Source organism: Drosophila persimilis, unplaced genomic scaffold (genome assembly GCF_003286085.1).
Source record: "Drosophila persimilis strain 14011-0111.01,24,50 unplaced genomic scaffold, DperRS2 tig00000191-arrow-pilon, whole genome shotgun sequence".
NCBI classification, from domain to species: domain Eukaryota; kingdom Metazoa; phylum Arthropoda; class Insecta; order Diptera; family Drosophilidae; genus Drosophila; species Drosophila persimilis.
Genome location: NW_020825298.1, coordinates 3477314 through 3497704, shown reverse-complemented (window position 1 = coordinate 3497704; position 20391 = coordinate 3477314). Strand labels below are relative to the sequence as shown.

Here is a 20391-nt window from a genome sequence, read left to right as displayed (position 1 = left end):
TCGTGGGCCATTTTGACGCCCTCACAGGCCAGTTTCAGTTTCAGGTCCAGGTCCAGGTGCAATGAAAATAGCAGCTGAAACATGCGAATCGAGGCTAAAAGCTTTTATGGCAACAGTATCCTTGTCGGTTCAACTATCAGACTGCCTGACTGCCTGCCTGCCTGTCTGTCTGGCTATTTCTTTTTACTCTCTGCTCTCTCCTCTCCTATTATTTATGGAGGCTGCCATTTCCCCCTCACACATCAAGAGTGAAGTATTCGATTTGCCCCGCACATCATGCGGGTGAAGCGTTCGATTTGCGAGGACCTGGGAGATCCGCAAAAGAAATTGCAAACTGGAAATGCATTCATCGAGCCGGTCTGGCCAGTCAACAAATCAAAATCTCTGATGTCAGTCGAGGCAATCGTTCTATTGTGGTCTGGATTGATTGATAAGTTTTGCGGTTGAATCCTTGGCTCTAGAGAGTGGTGGCAGTGGGGGCGGTGCGGTGCGGTGCGGGAAATCGTATTTCATTTTCTAAGCATAAATTATGCCACAGGCTGAGGAGGCAAACAGAGAGGGACAGAGAAGAGGGGGAGAGAGCGACGCAACAATTTAATAAATTTTCCGCCTCCAAGCGAAATTGAAAATTCCAAACGCACCGCACAGCCACTCCTGCTCCTGCTCCAGTCCTGTGTGGTTGCCCCTGTATTTTGATTGATGTCCACAGCTTCACATAGTTAAAAGGAAGCTGCTGCTGCTCCTCCGCAAAAGCAGGAGAGAACCTTCTGGAATGGAATCTTTCCTCGGCTGTTTATTCTGAGAATGTCGCCTCGCCTCGGCACGGTATCCCAGGCGGTGTCCAGCTTCTGTTTGCTTTTGGGTCAAGGCATTCTTTTTTCGTTTTCATTTTTTCTTTAAAGAAACCCAGATTTTCATTTCATAACAACATATTTTGTTGTTGTTCTGCCGGCCACGACACGGCACGTGTCTCTATGTGTACAACGTGTGGTATGTGTAATGCTCGGCGAACGGGCGTCGAAGGCCCGCCGACATCTTTAATGACAGTAACGAATGTCCACACTCCGATTACGATTACGTGTGTGTGTGTGGTGTGTGCACACTGGAGCTGGTGGAACAACAGCAACATCCCTTCCCGGAAAAGCATGCAAACAATCATTTTATGGGACAGTTTTGGTGAGTGGTGCGATGCGAGTGGTATTCTCCAGATACTTGTGCTCGTGGCGTGGCTTGTTTGGCAGTCTATAAAATGAATGAATACCCGTACATATTAAATGTATGAGAATGAGATACACTCTTGGGATGGCGATAAAATCTGCTCTAATTGGAAAAATGGAAGCTGTTCAAACGTACTCGTACGAGAATATTATATTATTTATTGCTTTTGTACTACAGAAACAAAACTTTTCCCAAAAGAAAATTTACAAGGATTTAATGCTATATTTAAAGCTTAACAAAGTCACAACAAAAATTGGGTCACAGAAGAGCCCTTGATCTTTGAAAAGTTCAAAGTTTCTTTAGGAAACGAAGCAACAAATTTAAGAAATTACATTCTCGTATTTCGTTTCAACTTTTGATCTTGGATCTTTTAAAAAGTTATTAAAATTTAAAAAAATGGATACGTTAAAGGATGAAAGGAAAGACATTGTAGCACTCGCATTACAGACGCCCCTCGGGCCACAAATATTCAATGGAACGCGTTGACAGTACGTGTCAATTCTGGGGCAAACAACTGTCAGAAAGAGGCGGCGGGAGGCACAAAGAAAATAAATAATAACAAAGGACATTAATCACGACAAAGACAAGGAAAGGGAAAGGAGACAGGGCCTGTGGCAAAGCCCACACGATGCAAGTGTTCCTTCCACACAGCTCTCGTTAAAGGGCAGCACAACAAGTACACAAAAGGCAGAGCCAGAGACAGAGACAGAGACGGGCATGTCTCTCCCATATCCCGGCAAGCAGGGCCGTGCCAGGCAGCCTTGGTGCCTGTTTATGCATTAAAGTCCTGCTCCTGCCGCCGCTTTCGCCTACTTGACTTGCAAAGCGTTTAATGCTCTGCCACACATGCCCCGCACCGCACCGCGCCCCGCCGTGACCTGCCGCGTTATGTCGCTCAAAGCAAACAAAACAACACCAGGGAGAAGGCTTCTAGTGGATGCAGTGCCTCCACGACGGGAGAATGTGTGCCCCATGCAACTGTGTGTGTTTCAATGGCAGCTTAGTTGCAGCTGCTGCAAAAAGTTGTCGCTGGCTTGGCAGCTTTATTAAGTGTAAATAAGCGGCGGCATTTCACAGCAACTGAGGAGCTGCTGGGCCGCCAACTTTTTACCAGCCACATTCCTTTTGAGTGGAGCATTCCACGTCCTCCCCCGCCTCCTCCACCCCACTCGGAATGGAACTAGCTTCCACCTACTTTTGGCGACATCCCAGCCAGCACAGCACAGGACATCCTAGCTTCCTTTTCCAACATGTTGCTGGGCAGGTTTTTTTTTTGTTTTTTTCCATTTGGGTTGCTGTATCTTTATCTGTATCTGTATCTGTGCCGCCGCCGGCCCCTTGATTTATGCCAACTCATTTTATTCATAAATTTTAAACACGTTTGACGTCGTTCATGGGGGTCGGGAGTCGGGAGGTGGTCTCCCTCGTCTGTCCCACTGTGCGGGTTCGTTGATTTATCTAGCCACATTTCTAAACAAATATTTTTGGCCCCCGCACTCTGACCCGCCGCCCACTGCCAGCTCCATCCCCGTTCCCCGCCCACCGAGACCCACACAAATTTGGCACGCAATTAGGAGGCCCTGGTATCTCTCTGTCTCCCTCTCTCTCTCTCTCTTTCTCGCTCTTTTCTCGACACCAAATGAACGTCCAGCATAAATATAAACTTTTTATGGCAGCCACTTTGAGTCTCTTCCTTCTGCTTGCTCCTTCCCAAAGAGCACTAATAAATTGAGTGCCAGTTCTGGCCAGGGCTAGGGCCAGCACGAGGAAGATAAAGAGCCTGACAAAAGCGCAGACCGGCAGCTACAAGGAGAGAAATGAGTGCGAGTCCTGGACATATGACCGACTCATGTGGTCGCTCCACAACTATAGTCAAACGAAGCTGTTTATTTGCTGGGATGGTTCATCAAACAACAAACTGCTGGATGTCAGCATTGTTCGGATAAATGTCAAGTGGCCTCCGAAACAAATCTGTACTTTTCAAAAGGCTACAATCCAAGAGGAGGTATAAAGAAAGCTAGGAACAATGCAAGGATAAGAGGAGGATAAGTGAAGAGATTCATAATTAATTTTTCCTTCTTTCTTCTTAAGCAGAAAAATTAACAAACAAAATTCTGAAAGCTCTGAAAATCCAATATGAAAATCCCAATGGAAAAACAGAGAATGAAGAGTGGCAGCTCTCTATTATGTTCATACCCCCCTTACACCTCACCTCACTTCATTCACTCATTCATTCGTTCATTCATTCATTAGCCACTGTCTCTGCATGTCCTGTCGTCATGGCCAACAGAAATTCCAAACGAATTTCGCCCGTCTAATTACCATGTCTCTGCAGCTGCAAAGATTTTTCCATCTCCTTTGTGGAACAAATTGAGCCCCAACCCCAGTCCAAAGCCGAGTCGGAGTCGGAGTCCGGGATCCGGGTGTCCGCATTGCACATCAATTTTGAATTCATTCACAGAGTACCACCTGCCCCCCCTCTCTCTCCCTCTTTGGTTGGCTCTTTATGTGCGATTTATTAGAAATTCCGTTTCGAAAGTGACCTGGAATGGACCTGCAGCAAGGACTTCCTCTGCAAACGAATCTGCCCCAAAACTGAAATTGAAACGTGGGATAAGCAAAAGCTGCAGTAGGAAACGCATCCGGAGGCGGAGGCGAAGGCGGATGCTGCGCAATCGAAAACGCAGTTGAATCGAAATCGCAATAAAAAATTTCAAATATGATGCCTGATTGCAGGTGCCCTGGGCGTAGTACTAATGCCAGAGGTTGCCTCCGAAGAGGAGACCCGACCAGACCCCCTGAGGCTTACATTGCATTTTGCCAGTCGATGCCAGTCAGCAAACAAACCCAAAGCAGGGCTCTGCTAATACCCTTCCGCCACTGCTGCACCCACCTTGCATTTATAGCAGGCATAGGTATCCCTTGCATAAGCAGGATCAATCGGGGCCCCCCTCTATGCAAATCCCCCCAGCAATTGGCTTTATACGAAATTCAGACAGGGAAAATAAAATAAATTGTTGAACGCCCACAATCATCGGTGTGGGAGTGGTTTCGGCCGTAGGCCGTGGCTGCGGCAATGGCTGTGGGCGTCTGAGAAGGCTGGGATCCAACGAATTTACGATGCGCCCAAATTGATTTAATTAAATGCAAATAAGTTTCCCATTTGTTGTCGTCACTTCGCGCTTCGATGGCTTTAATGTGCAATTACTTTTCCAATCTACCATAAAGGAATACGCACAGATCCTGATTGCTTATTATTTTGGGCACACATTTTTCACCATTTTCGCACCACCCTGCCCTTCGTTTCTGCCTTGATTTTCATGAATGTTTAGGCAGCTTTTAATTTGCGCTCATTAATGGAGGGCAGGGCAGGGCCCCCGGCCCAAGGAAAGGAAAGGCGCTGCCCATCACCACCGTTCATGAATTTTCATTAATTTGTGCTCTTGTTGTTTGTGCTATTTTGTTGTGTCCCAGGGCATGAAAAATTCATTAGATTTTTTGCATAAATTATGGCCGTTGTCGTACCGAAGTCGAGTCCACAAGGAAGGAAAACAACTGCAAAGTGCTCGAAAACTTTTGCTCAAACACTGGGTGTGGGCCGGGGGTGTCCGATAGAATCGGATGGAACCGGCCAAGTGTTATCATTGAACTGCCGGAATACTTTTGGCCAAACATTTGACGCTCTACTTTCGAGTGCTTCCACCTTGTTCAAACAGAAACCGAAAACCATTTAAAGTTTTTCAGTGTGTTTTAGTTTGTACCTTTTTTCAAAGCTCCCCCGAGAGACCTTTTAATGTTGTTCAGGCATTTGGCTAAATGTCTAACAAAGTGTTACAGAAGGTTCTTATACCTCGAGGAATATGAGGGGAAATTTAAGCATGAATAAATTGAGTAAGCTGGAACTTTGTTCTTTAGGATCAAGTTTAATTTGCCATAAAAACATTAGATATACTCGTAGAGAACTTTTTTTAACCATCAAAACTCTCTCCTGTGGGGATTTAAAGATGTTACAAAATATAACAAAAATGCATTCATATTTAAAGGCTTTAATTGTTGAGGGTATGAGCTTCTATTGTGGCAGGTGCTTTTTTTATTAGCCCATTATTTATCCATTAATTTATGTATCGCCAAATCTAGCTTTTGACTAATTTTAGTGGCTGAAAATATGACCAAATGCAAATGAGGTAGAAATCATTTAGTAACTCAGATTTGGACCATTTTTAAATGTTTTATAAATTCACATTCTTTATTTCAAGCCTCATTTGAGTTGGGGATGGATTGAATGGCCAAATTTATTTCAAACAGCATTTAAAAACAATTAAAATACTCCACCGTCCATTCTCTCGCCCTTTTTAAATTCATTAAATTTATGCACAATTTTAATGTTACATGTCATCCTTTTTTAATGGAGTATATTAATCTAAATAATCCATATGAGCAGGCACAATGTCCGCAGTTGTTTGGCCATTAAGCGGCTCTAATTGTTTTATTTTCGAGCTTAATTTGTTTTCGACCAGGCTCGAATCAATTACGAGCCCAGGCCGCAAAGTATGCAACGCAGGTGGAGAAAATTAATTTGTGCCTTTCTGTCGCTGGCCTGGCCTGGGCCGATAAATCAAATCATTAGCTCAAAAGGTCACTCAACATGGCCCGTTCTATGTGTGTGTGTGTGTGTGTGTGTGTATTAAGAACAAATTAGGGGAGGCCCAATGGAGCATGATTATAGCAGGCAAAATACTTGTATACCAAACACATAAATACACATTTTGTGTTCCTGCCTGGCTGCATGGGGGAACTTATTTATTTGCGTATGCGTAACACATAAAAATCCAGTCCTTATTAAATTTCCGCACGCCTACACATGTCCTAGGCCCTGGTGTCCTGGGGCATGGTGTCCTGGCATTCTGGAGACTTACGATTCCTGGAGAGGGTAAGCACACATCCCACCAGCCCCCTCCTATCCCGCCCAGAGCAGCTGCTGCCCCGCCCACGCTCTGTGCTCTGTTCGGGGGCTGGTTTCCTGGCATTTGCTCAATGAATTTTACATGTTTTTTGTTGTTGTTGGCCCCAGCCCGGGCCCTGGCCCAAGCATCTGTGTTTTTTACACTTGCCGCAAGCAAAGCACTCTCACAGATACACACTCGCCCACACACACACACCCGTGCCTGACATTTGGTTTCCTATTTGCCTACACCCCTACACCGAACACCGAAGACCGAACCTCCTTGGAGCCCTTGGAGCAGCCTTTGTTACACCTTGCAGGCCAAGTAAACAATATTAACATTAAATTAACATTTATTTGCTTTTGGCAAAGGTTTCGCCGCCCTCCTGCCCCCATTTCTGTGTCAAATAAATACATTTACATACATTACGCAACATATGAATGGCTTCCGCTAGTTTCTGTTCCATTTAAAATGGTCTAATGGAAGCCACGGCCAATGGCGACCGAATAAAAAGCCACAAAAATGGCATTGTAACTTCAAAAGGCAGACCAGACCAGACCAGACCCGACCCGAAAACAAAGTGCCAACAAAGTAATTGCTGGGATTTGCCTTGCGGCTGCCGACGCGGTGGGGGCCACACCCATTTTCCATATGAGGAAATAATAATCCGGAAAAAACAGGCAGAGGGCAGGAGTGGCGTTGGGGATAGCAACCAGTTGCCTCTCCATTTTCCTCTTTTTCTTTTATAGGTTTTTCTTTTTTTGCATTTTCGAGTGTGTGTGAGTTCTTTCGAACAATTTTACGCATATTTTCACTCAAATATAACATTTGCCATGTATGTAGGTACTCTGTTGAGCCCGATGTCGAAATATTTACGATGCCACGTTAATTTTTATGACACTCTCTCGCTGCCAATTCGGTCGCCTCTTCAGATGTCGATGCCCGCCGCCAGACAGCGATTCCGATGCCCATTACCCACACGGGGCATCCGGGGACTGACTGTTTCGAGGTCGGGAAGAGGCAGAGGTGGAGGGCTAATATATCCATTAAACTTGTTTAAAAAGTGTCGTAGAATAGGCTTACGAGAATCCCCATGAATTTTAAGTAGCAATATAGGGGATTATAGTTCAAATTAATGATATTTTGTATTACAAATTACAGAAAATAGCCGACAAATATGTAAAAATTGAGAGGGGAATGTAAGGACTTGTGTAATAAGACGGAAAAGGTCCTTCTTAAAAGCAAAGTAAAACGATTATGTAAAAATCAATTTAATTCGTAATAACACAAATATTTCAACCTCTGAGATTTGCCACTCTCAGTCAAATAGATGGGAATCAATTTGTTCTTTTATAATCAATATTTCCATTGCTTAATTTGTGTAGCCACAATTATGTACCATTTATTTGGGAACCCCCTTCAATTTATTATTATTTCCCCCATTTGTGCTCGGTACCACCTCGTCGAGGCCATTCGTTATGTCTGTCTCTTTTATTGCTATTATTTATTTGGTTATTGTATATTTTGATGTGCCTGAATCTTAACGATGATTACGGTTATTATTCATTAGCCAGGCTTTTGTCATTCGCCCAGCTGCTCTTTTCTCTCTCGCTCTCGTCATTATCTGCAATTTTTGCTGCCACTCGGGCGGGTCCTTGGTAGGGGCTGGTGGGTGTTGGGTGGTGGGCGTGTCTGGAAATGGTTCATTGCCCATTCAATATCTTTATTTCTGCTCTATTGCTTATCTTTAAATGGGATACAGTTGGCTGGCAAGGATGGACCGAGGACCTTGCTCCTTCGGCTCCAGAGAATTGCAGGCGCAGGGGTGGGGACAGGGACAGCACAGGTGGGCGTAACCGCACACATCTCGAATACTGTACTCATACGAGATGATGTGTGTGCCCCATTGTCTGAGTTTTATCTCTTAATTACATCTTCATCTAGCCATTGAAGGCCTTTCAGAACGGAAAGTTTAATTAACTTGCCTCAAGTATTGATGGAAGACAGCAGCCACTGGCTGCCTGGCCATCATGCGCTCCAATAGCTGTATAATTGAATTTCCACGATGGCCACCACATCCGACAGAGACGGGGCCACAAATTGTAGCCATGACTGGATTAGAGAGCCGACATAAATCTATAGCAGCACACAAAATACTATATTTTAAGAGGCAGCTGCATGTTTCCAATATCTATTGAACTTCCCATTTATTTTGTGTAAATTTTATAGGTACTAAAATTATCCGAATGTTCAAAGCAGATGAAAGAATTTTATATTTATTTTTAGGATCAAAAACCATTCTTGGAACCTTTGTGAGAGCTCAAAGAATTTGTGCAAATACAAATTTAAGCTTTCCTTTGTGGCCCACAAATTTTTCTCTTATTTATTCCAGATATTTGAGAAATTTGCTTCTTTTCAAGTAGACATTTCCTGGGAAATATTTGCCACAAATTAAGCAACAAATTGCCATCCAACAGTGCAAGCTTTTCCACTTTTCCTGGTCAAATCCACTCAAGAGAAACTTAAACTGAAAACTGGCATAAATCTTTTTCCCCGTCCTAATGGCACGGGGACGGAAACGCACCAACATGCAACAGTAGCTGCCACACAGAGAGAAAGGCAGAGGGAGAGGGAGAGAGAGAACAGAGATACAGAGTGCGTCCTAAGCTACACAAAAACTTGGATACATAGTGCGTTTTGAGCCCTAAAGGTACATAGACACAGAATGCGCTTAGAGCCTTCTTTCTGGCTGTAATTGCGGCGCTTAAAACGCTTTCAGAATGGCAGAAAAGTTTCGAATTCTGCTACAGAGGTAGTCGGTATTTTCTGCTGTTTTCTCTGTACATTCGTTACATTTTGCTCGAGAATTGAGCGCGCAATCAGTTGACAAGCCGAAAAGTAATAGGGCACCCAGCCGAGCGCCCTTGCTAAACTTTTGGAAGCACTCGAGTGCAAGGAAGGAGTCCTCCTTTCGCTGTTCTTCGATTATGTCGGCAATATGTTTACGTTAACAATGCAGGGAGGAGGTCGTGCCACACCCCCCCACTGGCAGCCCTCACTCCGCCCTATAAACAGACAGCAATTTGTTCCAAATGACTTGAGCGTGGCGCAAATTAAGTGCATTTTCATTAGTTGCAAGTTGTTTGCCGGGCAGGGGCAGGGGCACGGGCGGGGGCATGGCCTGGGCCCCGCACCATTTGATAAATTAAATTGCCGTCGGGAAAGCAGTAGCAGCCAGTACCGACATCGTATTAAAGCCAAAAGCAGGAGCTGGAATCAAAGGGAAACCCTGAAGCAGAAGCGCCTCAAATTGCTGAACAGCAATTATTTTTCCGGCTCACATTCGCGATAAGAGTTCTCCCCAACTGGAGACTGGCGCCGGGGGTGGACTGGGGGGATGCCAACTTTCATCCAAAACCAACTATCATTTGCGCCACTCAACGCAGTCATCCATCCATTATGCTTTGGGCCTTGTGCAAAACTTATTTGTTGCAAGCAGAGAAAAAAAAACACACAGTTGGAAGTTGCAACTAGGATGGCAAGAGCCTTGTGCCAGTTTAGATTTGATGCCCGGAGATCAACAGCATATATCTCAGGGATTGGAAGTGGCAAAAAACAAGGATGTGTAGAGAGAGAAAGAGATTTTTTGAGTAGAAGAGATTTTTCGGGCTTCAAAGTTCAAAGTCCCAAAAGAATTATTAAAAAAAAACAAACAAAAATTTGAGTCCTCCGGTCTGTTTTTTGTTCGAGACACATTCTCTGAGGAATCGGAAGTTTTTTCTAGCAGAAAAACCAGAAACCAGTTGATAGGTACACAGAACTTTGAATTTAAGGCGTTAGGTTTTTGGGGATTTCAAGAGCCAGCATCTATCATGTTGAATGGGTATAATTCCCGCTGAAAGCTGCACACCGCAAATGCACTTACGAGTAATGCAATCGGAATTGGTTAGACCTTTCTGGCGGGTATTAGGATCGCAGCCACAACCAACATTCCACCATTGTATAGAGCACCCCTAAGCCTAAACCTAAACCTAACCCTTTGTACATTTACATAGACACTCGGTGGTAGTACCTATGCACAATTGTGGCTTCGATGATGTATTCCAAAGCTGCGTCGAAAAACTCCATGGCGTATACGCAACGTGGCTGGGGCTGGGGCTCTACATGGGAATTGCATTAGCCGTGGACTCGGCCGCGTCCACGTCGCACTGCATATATTTAAAAAGTTTTCAATGTCCGGGGCCTTTCAGCAGTCCGACAGCCAACTAATTAATAATGCATTCGGGTCTGATTTGAAAATGTGAAAATGCGCGAAAATGTAAAAACCAATTCGCTGCAAAAGCAAGGCAAAGCGGGTTCGGGCTCTGGTTCTGCCTCAGGCTTTGCATATGACCGAGATTGGGATTTTCATTTGCAGAAAATGCAGAAAATACTGCGCAAAATATGAGAATTCTACTGTCTCTCCCTCCTCCTCTCTTCCTCGGGCTGGCCTGTCGGTGAGTGCAAATATTTGTTTTACAAATGAAATTAATAGATATGCAGCACACAGCAACGGCAACGGCAACAGCAGCAGCAGAGGCGGGCAGATAAAGTTCCTTTCCACCATTACGATGGGTGTGGCCCTGTCCTGGAACGTCAGTTTAATGAAGTTGTTTTTGCCATTCTGTGATCCTGTCATGCCTCGCTGGCGGGCAAAGGTCAATGTGTGAGACTGTTGCATGCAACAGGGAGCCCACCGCACTCACAAGGGACTCCAGCGACAGCGACAGCTCCTCCTCGTGCTGCAGCTGTTAATTAAATTTTATTGTGCTGCCATCAAAAGTTGCACAACAGGCCAGGACCGGGACCCAAGCAGGACCCATGGTTCGGTGTGGAGCAGCCAACCATCGGAGCGGACTAGAGCGGAGCGGAGAGGAGCATCAGCTGCTGCTAATGATGATGTTGCTTGTGCTGGTGGCGCCTCCCGCCCGTCAGCTAATTTATACATACATGACACGGCCAACAACAATGTCGCCCATTGTCAGGAGCAGTCATCTGCACTGCCGGAACATTTATCTGTTTGCCAGTTTGTGTATACTTGTGCTCGTCTGTGCTGCAGACACCTGCAGGATGAGTGAGAGCCCCTGCAGGACACAGGACGCAGGAGGCAGGAGGCAGGACGCAGGACTCAGGACGTGTGGGCGTAGCAGCACCAGTTGCAATCAATAAATCCCAGGACCTAGCTCCTGTTGATATTTGCGCAAGGCTGTGCATAAATGGATGTGCAGAGCAGAGCTCCCCCTACCCAGCCGCCTACCCCCGTGCCTAACTTTGCATGTGGGCTGTGGGCTGTGGGATGATTGCTGACGTGCATGAAGCGAAAGCTGCAAATTTGCATGGGCACCAGCCCCCTGGTGGCTGGTGGCTGGTGGGAGTGGCAGCGTTGCCACAGCAGCAACTAGTTGTTGTCATGGCAGCGGGAAGCTGTACCTTGCCCGGGATCCGGAAACGAGCTGGGAGAGGGTGCAACGAGGCCTGGTTACGAGCTGTGAGGGTTTTTCAAGCCAGGATACGAGCTGCGCGACTGTACCCTGCCTGACCAGGATACAAGCTGCGAAGCTGTTCCAGGCCAGGATACGAGCAGTGAATCGGTGTGCAGCTGTACCCTGACCAGGATACGAACTGTGAGTCCTGTGGCAGCTCGCACCACCCACTCCTTGTGGGGCTTAAACCAGTTACCGCCAGTTGCTGCCATGAATACGTAAGGAAGTTGCAAAGATGAATATGATAAGCTGGCGAGTGCTCAACCAAAGCACGACTTGAGGCATGATGGCAAAATCTTACATTTTGCGGTGGAATATAATTTATGCGTGGATGAAATAATTACGAAAATTGAATATATGGAAATTACTTAAATGGAAACCAAAGAGCACACCCAATCCGATTACGCCAGCGGGATAACGTGTGTATATGGAAACTACGGGTATGTGGAAAAAACAGATATGCATATATCCGTATTTATATGGAAATTCAATTTTGCAATCAATGAAATTATTGTATTTATTCATTTATATACTAGCATGAGTATTTCATCTTATTCATGAGCAGTCGAATATGCAATTGGTTTTAACGCTCGGTTGGTTTTTATTCGTACGGGTCGGTGCATTCGGCAGGTGACAAAAACGTTTTTAAAAGGTGAACAATTTGAGGCTTAAAAGAGCAAACGAAGCTCGGAAGAGGGGGTTTGTTTATTGATAAAGCAGTGGTCTTTCATCAAAGTTTCTGATTCTCAAATTAAAGGAGAGCAGCTCTAACAAATAGGAAAAAGGGCGAAACAGAAACCAAAACGATGTCGCTTAAAATGTATTAAAATTAAGTACAAAAAGCAATGAAATTAGAAGAAAAACTCTCCGTGGCAGACCAATATTGTGATTCTCGTATTTATAGAACGATTTATAGAAGTGTGACTGGAATAGCAGCGCAAAGCACTGCCTTGCTCATTCTTTCTACATAACAGCCAAATAGAGAGTGAGCGAGAAAAAAACCCGAAATTTTCGGATCTGAACCGTTGCGGGGAAGATGCCTGCTTCGTTCAATCCGCTTTATGCGAGCGATTCGATGTACTGATATGTAGAGAATCGATTCCACCGAATCTATTCGGTTACCTATTCATGCAGAACTTGAATACTTGTGTCTAAAAGCAAATCATTTGGATAAAATACACTCTTAATCAAATCAAAGACTTCAGATTTCAATTCGTCATACAAGCAGTCCCTACAAGGTGTACTTGGATATTGCTTTTCATCATCTATCAATCAACAAGGGCAATGGAAAATCCACTACCTAATCTCCTTCTAATCCTATAACCCTGGAAACTCAATTTAATCTTCAAAAATCAGACAAATTGATGTCCTAATCAATTGGTTGACAGTACTAATCGGCCACCTACTATTCACAGACCACTAGCTGGACCCAAATCATACCCCCCAGTCCCCTGACCCACACATAATTGCCTAAGAGGAGAGTGACTCGGGCCTGTTGCACATTCATAATTTCGTTTGGCAACTGTAACTCGTTTAGCTGGCTTTTGGTCCAGTTCCGGCCGTAGAGGCCATTTCCTGGCCGCCCAAACACACACACACACATGCAGATGCACATGCAAATGGACAAAGGCCGAGTGTGGGCCGCATTCCCTGGTCCCTGGTCACTGGTCCCTGGCGATACCAATTGGATTATGCATGGGCTGGATAAACGAGTTAAAAATATATTTGCAGAGCACATGTGGACAGATGGAGGGGCACGTGGATATGGACAATCTGGTGGCACAGGAAGCTGCACAGAGGTGGTGCACGGAGCACGGAGCACGGAGGCTGTGTTGCGTGCTTGTTTTGTGCGTCAAAGTTTTAATTAAACTTGTAAATGTTTTTGCCGCAACACACAATGGGAGAAGCGGGCAAAAAGTTAACACAACACTTTATGTGTGGCAGGGCCATGGGGGAATATATTCCGATGGAGATAGGTCATGGGTTAACTTTGGAGAGCACTTACCAACATTGCCCTCCGCTTGGACAAGATCTCCATGGCTGGCAAGGAGTAGGATCAGTAGCAGGAAGCCGAACTGCAGCAGCTTGGCCGGCCGCTTCAGTGCGTCCAGGCTGCAGCACAACAGGCCACCGCCGCCGCCAACTCCGACTCCACCCTCGGCACCAGCTCGGCCACAGCCCCGCACTTCCCGCCGTCGAGCCCCCTCACTGACTAGCAGGCGGCCACGGGCGGTCAGTGCCGGGAGCGGCTTACGCGGATGATGCAGTAGCTCGTGTTGGCGCGGCTGCCGTTGATGCTGCCCCTGATGCTGTTGTTGTTGGCGGTGGTGGTATTGCTGCTGCTGCTGCTGGGATCGCTGTTTAGGCCAATCTTGGCATCCTCCGGGTCCAGACGGTCGACCCTCGACTACTGATCGTACTCTCTGTAGCGTCGGCTCTTCACTGGTTGTGCATTGATCTTGCTGTTGTTGTTTTACATTGCTTGCCATGATAATCGGCACACCTGGAAAAACCATAGAGAAAATCAGTATCTGTGGCTCCAGATAAGGGGTTAATTTATATCTAAAAAATAGTCCCATGATGGAAACACCGTGGTTTCTATCTATAATTTCTATCAGAACTAATTATTTTCTTTGAGTGAAAAAACCGCTTGTTTTCTGTCCCATAACTCCTTATATTTCTTTACAAAATTTCAAAAATGTATGCAAACATTTTCTGCTAATAGCCTTGCTCTCCCGCTTGGCTCTGGAGGGGTGTGGAATATGATCTGGGCGGAATCCGCACACACACACACACACAGAATGCTCCTCCTTGTTGTTAACGGAAATTAGCAATGTATATTCGCAGCATGGCCACGCCCCGTTTGCCTCTTGAGGGAAATTGCATTTTATTGTGCCAGGGACAACTTTTCGCTTTCCGGCATTTCCATATTTCATATTTTCACACAATATGCACACAATGCCGGAGCACCTTAAAAGGGAAGGAAAATGCTTGGGGGAGTGGGAGCGGGAGTGGGAGTGGCGGTGGTAGTGGGTGGAGCGATTCCTTATTGTTGTTGGTGTGGGTGTGCGCCATTTGTCGCGCTGCAGTTTCCTGTTTGCTGCTTTTTAGTTGTTCGTCTTTTGTATGGGTCCTGGCCCGCGGATACTCCGAATAGTCCCTGGCTCCTTATATGGTAATAAATGTCAGACTTCAGCTCGGCCCAGACTCCTCTTCCCCCCTCCAGAAGCCGGAGGCAAAGGAAATTGATTTTCTTTGCCGTTTCACTGGCTTCAGGTTTGCGGTGGGGCAGGTGGTTCGGTGCGGATTCGGATGCGGTTGGGTGGCTCAGGACAAGGCTCGGCTGTCGTCGACGTCGTCTGGGGTCATTTGGCGATAAGCGCTTCAGCCCCATGCTCAAGGTTGACATATTTCAGATGGGGGTCCGACATTCATTTCGCTCCAAACCGCAAAAACCGCCCCCCAAAATGGGATTCCAGCTCATCAACAGCTCGACCGCAGCGATGTGGCAGATTAAGCCCCAACCCGAAAAAGAACCGTCAAATTATGGACCAAGACAAAAGCAATATCAACACGAAAACCAAATGAAATAACCTGTCAAGAAGGAGGAAAAAGACATGTGACTAAGGGATACACCCTACTAAGTCCATACTAAAAGATACTTTCCTAATTTAATAGACAACTTGTGGAAAAACTAAGGGAAAAGCGATAAATTTAGTCACAATTTGATTAAGAGATGGTTTCTGTAAGTTCTTTTACTGTAAGTTCTTTCATGCACTTTAAGCAGCAGCTAGTGAAGAATCTTTACTAGTTTTCTGTTTTACTTTCCTTGAACTTTAGCTCTTAGTTCAACAGAAACTTAAACATCAACAGAAGCCAGGCAAGACAAGAAGGATAGATACTCGTGTGTACATATGTATATCGTTTCCGAAGTACAATATAAATGTCTTGGCTAACATCTCAATTACAGAAACATCTTTTTATATATGTATGGGCAAACAGCCGCCGTCGAAACATGGCTGGAACAGGGGCCATCATATTGTAATATGATTTCAATCATTTCTTGAAACTTGCATGATTAATGCGTTACAGATTCTTGGCTCCCAGCAGCCAGCACCCAGCAGCCAGCACCCAGCGGCTTCTCTAATGGACTTTATTGCCTTGACAGACCCGCCGTCTCCGGGCCAAGACCCAGACCCAGTGTTGATGTCTCCTTGGTGCCTTCTGCTCCTTGGACTGGCTGATGCCTGCCTGCCAGCCTGCCAGCCTGTCTGCCTGTGGGCTTGGGTTCATTTTTCATGCGCAGGCCGTCGCGCCGCGTCTCAGGAAAAACAAAAAGGAAAACCAAACTACAAAGCTAAACTAAGCCTCGACTAAAGTGGACAGAGGGGGGGCGGAGCCCCAGATGACACTCACTGCAGCATATGGGGCGGGATAATTAATCATGGGACGAACGTGCCAGCCAAGACAAAAAGTTTTCCACATCGAATCGAATCGACCGAAAAGTTAAAAGCCGACTTCGGCCTGCCTTGGACTCCTGGCAATACTGTGGGCTGGCTGATATGAATTTATGACTGGCAATAGCGAATATCTGATTAGATGGCCTCTCCTCTTGAATTCAATTAAGGTGGAAGCCACTTAGCCAAGTGGGGAGGGGCGGCGGTTGCATCATCCGCCAGTTGCCAGTTGTTTTCCCCTCTTCCCCATTACATAATTTATGCAACTCAATTAGGAGCTGACCCGAAGATAAAGTTTAATTATTGCCAAAGGAGAAGGAGAAGGAGAAGGGGCAAGGCCAGTGGTCGTTGGTCGTTGGTGGGTTGCGCCTGACTTTTTCGCCTCACACTTTAATTAAAAGAACCGAGCAATTAAAAACGCATCAGCGAGGGTTAAGCCGCGCCAGAGACATCCAGATCTCGGGGAAAGACATATGAATCGGATATGAATGCAATGTGCAACGGATTGCTGGCCCTGGACCTTGCAACAAGTGCGGAATGGGTCCGCTAATAGGGTGTGGCACTTTTATCTTAAATATAGTTAACTGGCAGGCAGGCTTTTAGGGATCCACTCTCCACACACATACACGACTCTGGCCTGCCGCTGGCAATGTGCCTCCGAAAACCGCAGCAGGCAGCGACCACGGGCGCCGCCGCACGGCTCTGAGCTCCTTGTTTGTGCGGCACTTTCGGTGGCCAGAACCGCAGACAATCCTGCTGCCACAGCTGCAATTAAAATGGATGAAAATGGCTTCAAACGTACATTTGTTGCACGGTCACTCGGCACCCCATCCCCGCCTCACCGCTTGACCCCGGACATTAAACCACAGCTTCTTTTCCTTTTCCTCTTCCTTTGGCAATGCCATTTCCATTTTCATTTTCACTCTGTTTTCCGTTTGGCTTTTGCCACCCGCGGCGACAAGCTACGTGTTTTCCCAACCAAATACAAATTCAGACCCCGCCGGGATCGGATAGGATCTGGCGTGCCGCGGGGACAGCTGCACTTTCGCTTTTTCCGCTAACACTCCGTCGCCAGTTCCATCCATTGGCCTTGTCAGGCCCGAAATTTCGTAGCTGGCACGTGGCACGTCTGCACTACGGATTTTCAATCATCAATTTCAATTTCAATTGCAAATTTGTTAACGCAAAACTTTTATTACCATGCTGCAATACAAATTGCGCTGCTGTGCGGTTTCTTCCGTCGGTTGCAGATGAAAGTTTTTCGCCAACTGAACATTCCATTTGCTAAATAACGCATAACACATTCATGCATATTAAATTCAAACTTGTGTTCACAAATTATTAAGGTATTAAACTTCTATCTAAAATGATTTTAAAGCGACGACCCGATTGGTTTTTAATTTGCATCACACCACATTCGTTAGGGATGCGCATAGGGGCCTAGTGGTGGCAAAAACTTCCGTTCTTTTCGAACGATTTTCGATTATTTTTGCGCCTTGCAGCACATTTTTTGCAAAGAAGAGCAGATCAAAGGTACTAATATAATCTTCAAACCAGTTGTATCCCTCGATAAGACAGTCTTTTATGGCCTCGAGGTGGGGAATTAGAACAAGAATACAAATCACGCAATACCAACAGTTTATTTTAGTAATTGTGGTTTCGGGTTACATTTGCAGCAGTATTATGTAAGTTTTTAATGGTCGAAGTTTTTGTAAAATGTTAAAAGAACTCTTGTATCTGTATGTGGCAGAAGGTTTTGAAGATCTTCTGCCACCGCTCAACCCTCGGTTCTATGGAGAGGAGCTTGATTATAGTAACGCTTATAGAACTTAACTTGATCAGTGTAGTTTTTTGTAGCCCAAAGGAACGGCCAGGGCAGCAGAGCAACAGCAATGGCCTAAAAATGTGAAAGATGCTGGAATTGGGTAACTGGTGGCATCATAACAGGAGCAGGCGGTGCACGATATGAGCACGAAAAATCTTGAGTATTAGTTGGTTAATGGAATGACCCGTGTGTTGTATGGACGTGTGTTTGATCACCCTATAAACGACGCTCCAACTATTTGCGCGTCATCTTCTTGGTCATTTCCTTTAGCATGATGATTACGTCCTGCATGAGGCACACGTACAGCGGCCAGGCGATTGCCGCGAAGAAGATCATATTGGCTATAGGGCCATTCTTAGCGGGCACCTGGCAGCCCTGCAAAGACAGATCACAGATCATGAGGACTCGATCAAATCAGACCTCACATCAGGACTTACTCCGCTTGTAATCGTCACTGCGGGCCGGGCTGCGATTAGGTTGTGTGCTATCTTGTGGACGCACTGGACTATGCACTTCAGAGGCATCTCGAATGGTTTGGTTTCAGAATTTTGTTTTACAGAACCAAAATAAATGTTGTCGGAAACATTTGATGTGAACGGAATGAACAGCCAAAACGTTATGAGACCTGACTGCCCAAAACCTACACGAAATTTGGCTAGAATAAAGTTGAAAGAAGGCCTACTAAGATTCCCGAGTTTATGCTTTTCTGATGCCTGTATTTGATTCTAAGTTAATTTATAAGGTCTTGAGACAATGCTATTGTTGAATACTATTCGAGATACCAGCCATTCATCCAATAATTGCTTTCAAATCAGCTTTGCGGCTCAACAGAAAGAGAAGCACGAGCGAAATAAAAAATAGGAATGAGCGTACCACAACACTAGTGTTGTACAGAGTTGATTTTTAAATCGATATTGATCTTTACCACTTTTATTGGCCTGCTTCATCCTTCATTGCGAAAGACGCAGATTTTTTTACAAAGAAATGTCTACAACGAAAAATAAACAAAAAAAAAACGTTGACGATCGCCATGTTGGAAATCACAAAATGTAAACAACCAGCTGGTGTGGCCGCGTTTGCGCTTTTGAGCACTTTGCGCAGTACCACTGCAGCCCTGGTTTGAGCGAAATCCTGAGCAAAAACCGGTTTCAGGAATATAATTTGTCAAAATATTCAGCTGCTAAACGGAATATATTTCTATAGATCTACCCACTCATTGCATTATTTGTTTTCTAGAACATTCCAGCTGCGGTTCAGCGGAGTTTTCTCTCAGTTACAGTTCAGTGTCGAAACACTCGACAGCCCTGACAACCCTGACAACGCTGTCAAACTTCCGGAAGCACATATTCTTTTTTCTTCTACAACAACTGGTCGTCACGGCATCACAAAAAAAAATCCAAAAAACTAGTGCGTATATTTTGTGGGTCTGTTCACGTACAAGTCTCGATTTAGTTCTCAATTTTGCAGAAAATTGAAAGACGAGATGGGAAAAAAGCAAAAGAATCAGAAGGCCGCTGCCACCGCCGCTGCCACCGCCGCAGCCACGGCCTCTGCCACCGCCGCTGCCACGGCCGCTATCAATGTCGGTGAAGCTGCCTTTAAAGCTGCCACAAAAGATATGTGGCTGGACAAAGCGCTTACCTTTGGCCGGGACGAAGAAGCCCCTTCCACTTCAAAGAAGAGCAAAAACCCGGACTACAACGAAGCAATGCAGCAACTGATGGAGATGACCAAGAAATACCCCCAGCTGGGGGACCATGCTTGCACGGCTTTGTCTGATGACGAGGTGGACTCTGATGACGATGTGACTGATGCTGTGGGCAGTTTGGACCCGCAAGCTGGGGCCATGTCCCTCGGCGCACATAGGCAGTCGCGTGGCGAGAAGAAGGCCCGCCGTTTGCTCTCGAAGCTAGACTTGAAGCCCGTGGAGAACGTCAGCCGCGTGACGATGCGCAAGAACAAGAACATCTTGCTCTATATCGATCAGCCCGATGTCTTCAAGGTCGGCGACTCTTACCTTTGCTTCGGCGATGTGAAAGTCGAGGACATCACCCAGATGGCCACCGCTCAGGCTGCCGAGCGCTTTCGCGAAAACGCCACCGCAGCCGATCAGAGCGAGCGGGAGGCCCTTGCCTGGGCTAAAGCTATGGAAAACGACCAGGAGGAGCCGGAGTTCGACGAGGAACTTCTCATGGAACTGGACGACAAGGACATCGATCTGGTCCAGATGCAGGCCACCTGCTCGCGCACCAAGGCCATCAAAGCCCTGCTGGATAACGAGAACGATGTGGTGAACGCCATCATGGCCCTCACCCTGGCCAGCAACTAAGCGCCGAATCATTTAACCACTAATCATTTCATTTAACAGTTCACGATTGATTCAACAATAAAAATGATCTCATGATCTTGTACATGTGCTTCTTTCT

At 45.9% G+C, this 20391-nt stretch overlaps 3 protein-coding genes across 4 annotated transcripts in view; 1 reads left to right on the top strand and 2 right to left on the bottom strand.

The window, feature by feature from the left end:
• The window catches only part of LOC6595474, a 42376-nt gene that overhangs the window by 10767 nt on the left and 11218 nt on the right, over positions 1–20391 (bottom strand). For both annotated transcript variants that reach the window (XM_026988962.1, XM_026988961.1), the window contains exon 2: positions 13689–14186. In XM_026988962.1, the coding sequence (XP_026844763.1) occupies positions 13689–14172 (484 nt within the window). In that variant the 5' untranslated portion in view covers positions 14173–14186. The remainder of the gene's footprint in view (positions 1–13688; positions 14187–20391) is intronic.
• LOC6595475 lies at positions 17762–18538 on the bottom strand. The gene is made up of 2 exons (XM_002020611.2): positions 18403–18538; positions 17762–18340 (listed from the first exon to the last, which is right to left on the bottom strand). Exons 1-2 carry the CDS (start codon positions 18487–18489, stop codon positions 18200–18202), a joined length of 228 nt encoding a protein of 75 aa, XP_002020647.1. The 5' UTR covers positions 18490–18538; the 3' UTR covers positions 17762–18199.
• On the top strand, positions 19252–20376 carry LOC6595476 (nascent polypeptide-associated complex subunit alpha). Its single transcript, XM_002020612.2, has 2 exons — positions 19252–19372; positions 19433–20376. The coding sequence occupies exon 2, from the start codon at positions 19449–19451 to the stop codon at positions 20292–20294; it is 846 nt and encodes a 281-aa protein (XP_002020648.1). The 5' UTR covers positions 19252–19372; positions 19433–19448; the 3' UTR covers positions 20295–20376.

Excerpts from the sequence above, each read along its gene's own strand:
- LOC6595475 (XM_002020611.2), bottom strand. The coding sequence starts at position 18,489 with ATGCCTCTGAAGTGCATAGTCCAGTGCGTCCACAAGATAGCACACAAC. Across the intron at positions 18,341-18,402 it reads CAGTGACGATTACAAGCGGA|GGCTGCCAGGTGCCCGCTAA; the intron begins GTAAGTCCTGAT and ends CTGTCTTTGCAG.
- LOC6595476 (XM_002020612.2), top strand. The coding sequence starts at position 19,449 with ATGGGAAAAAAGCAAAAGAATCAGAAGGCCGCTGCCACCGCCGCTGCC.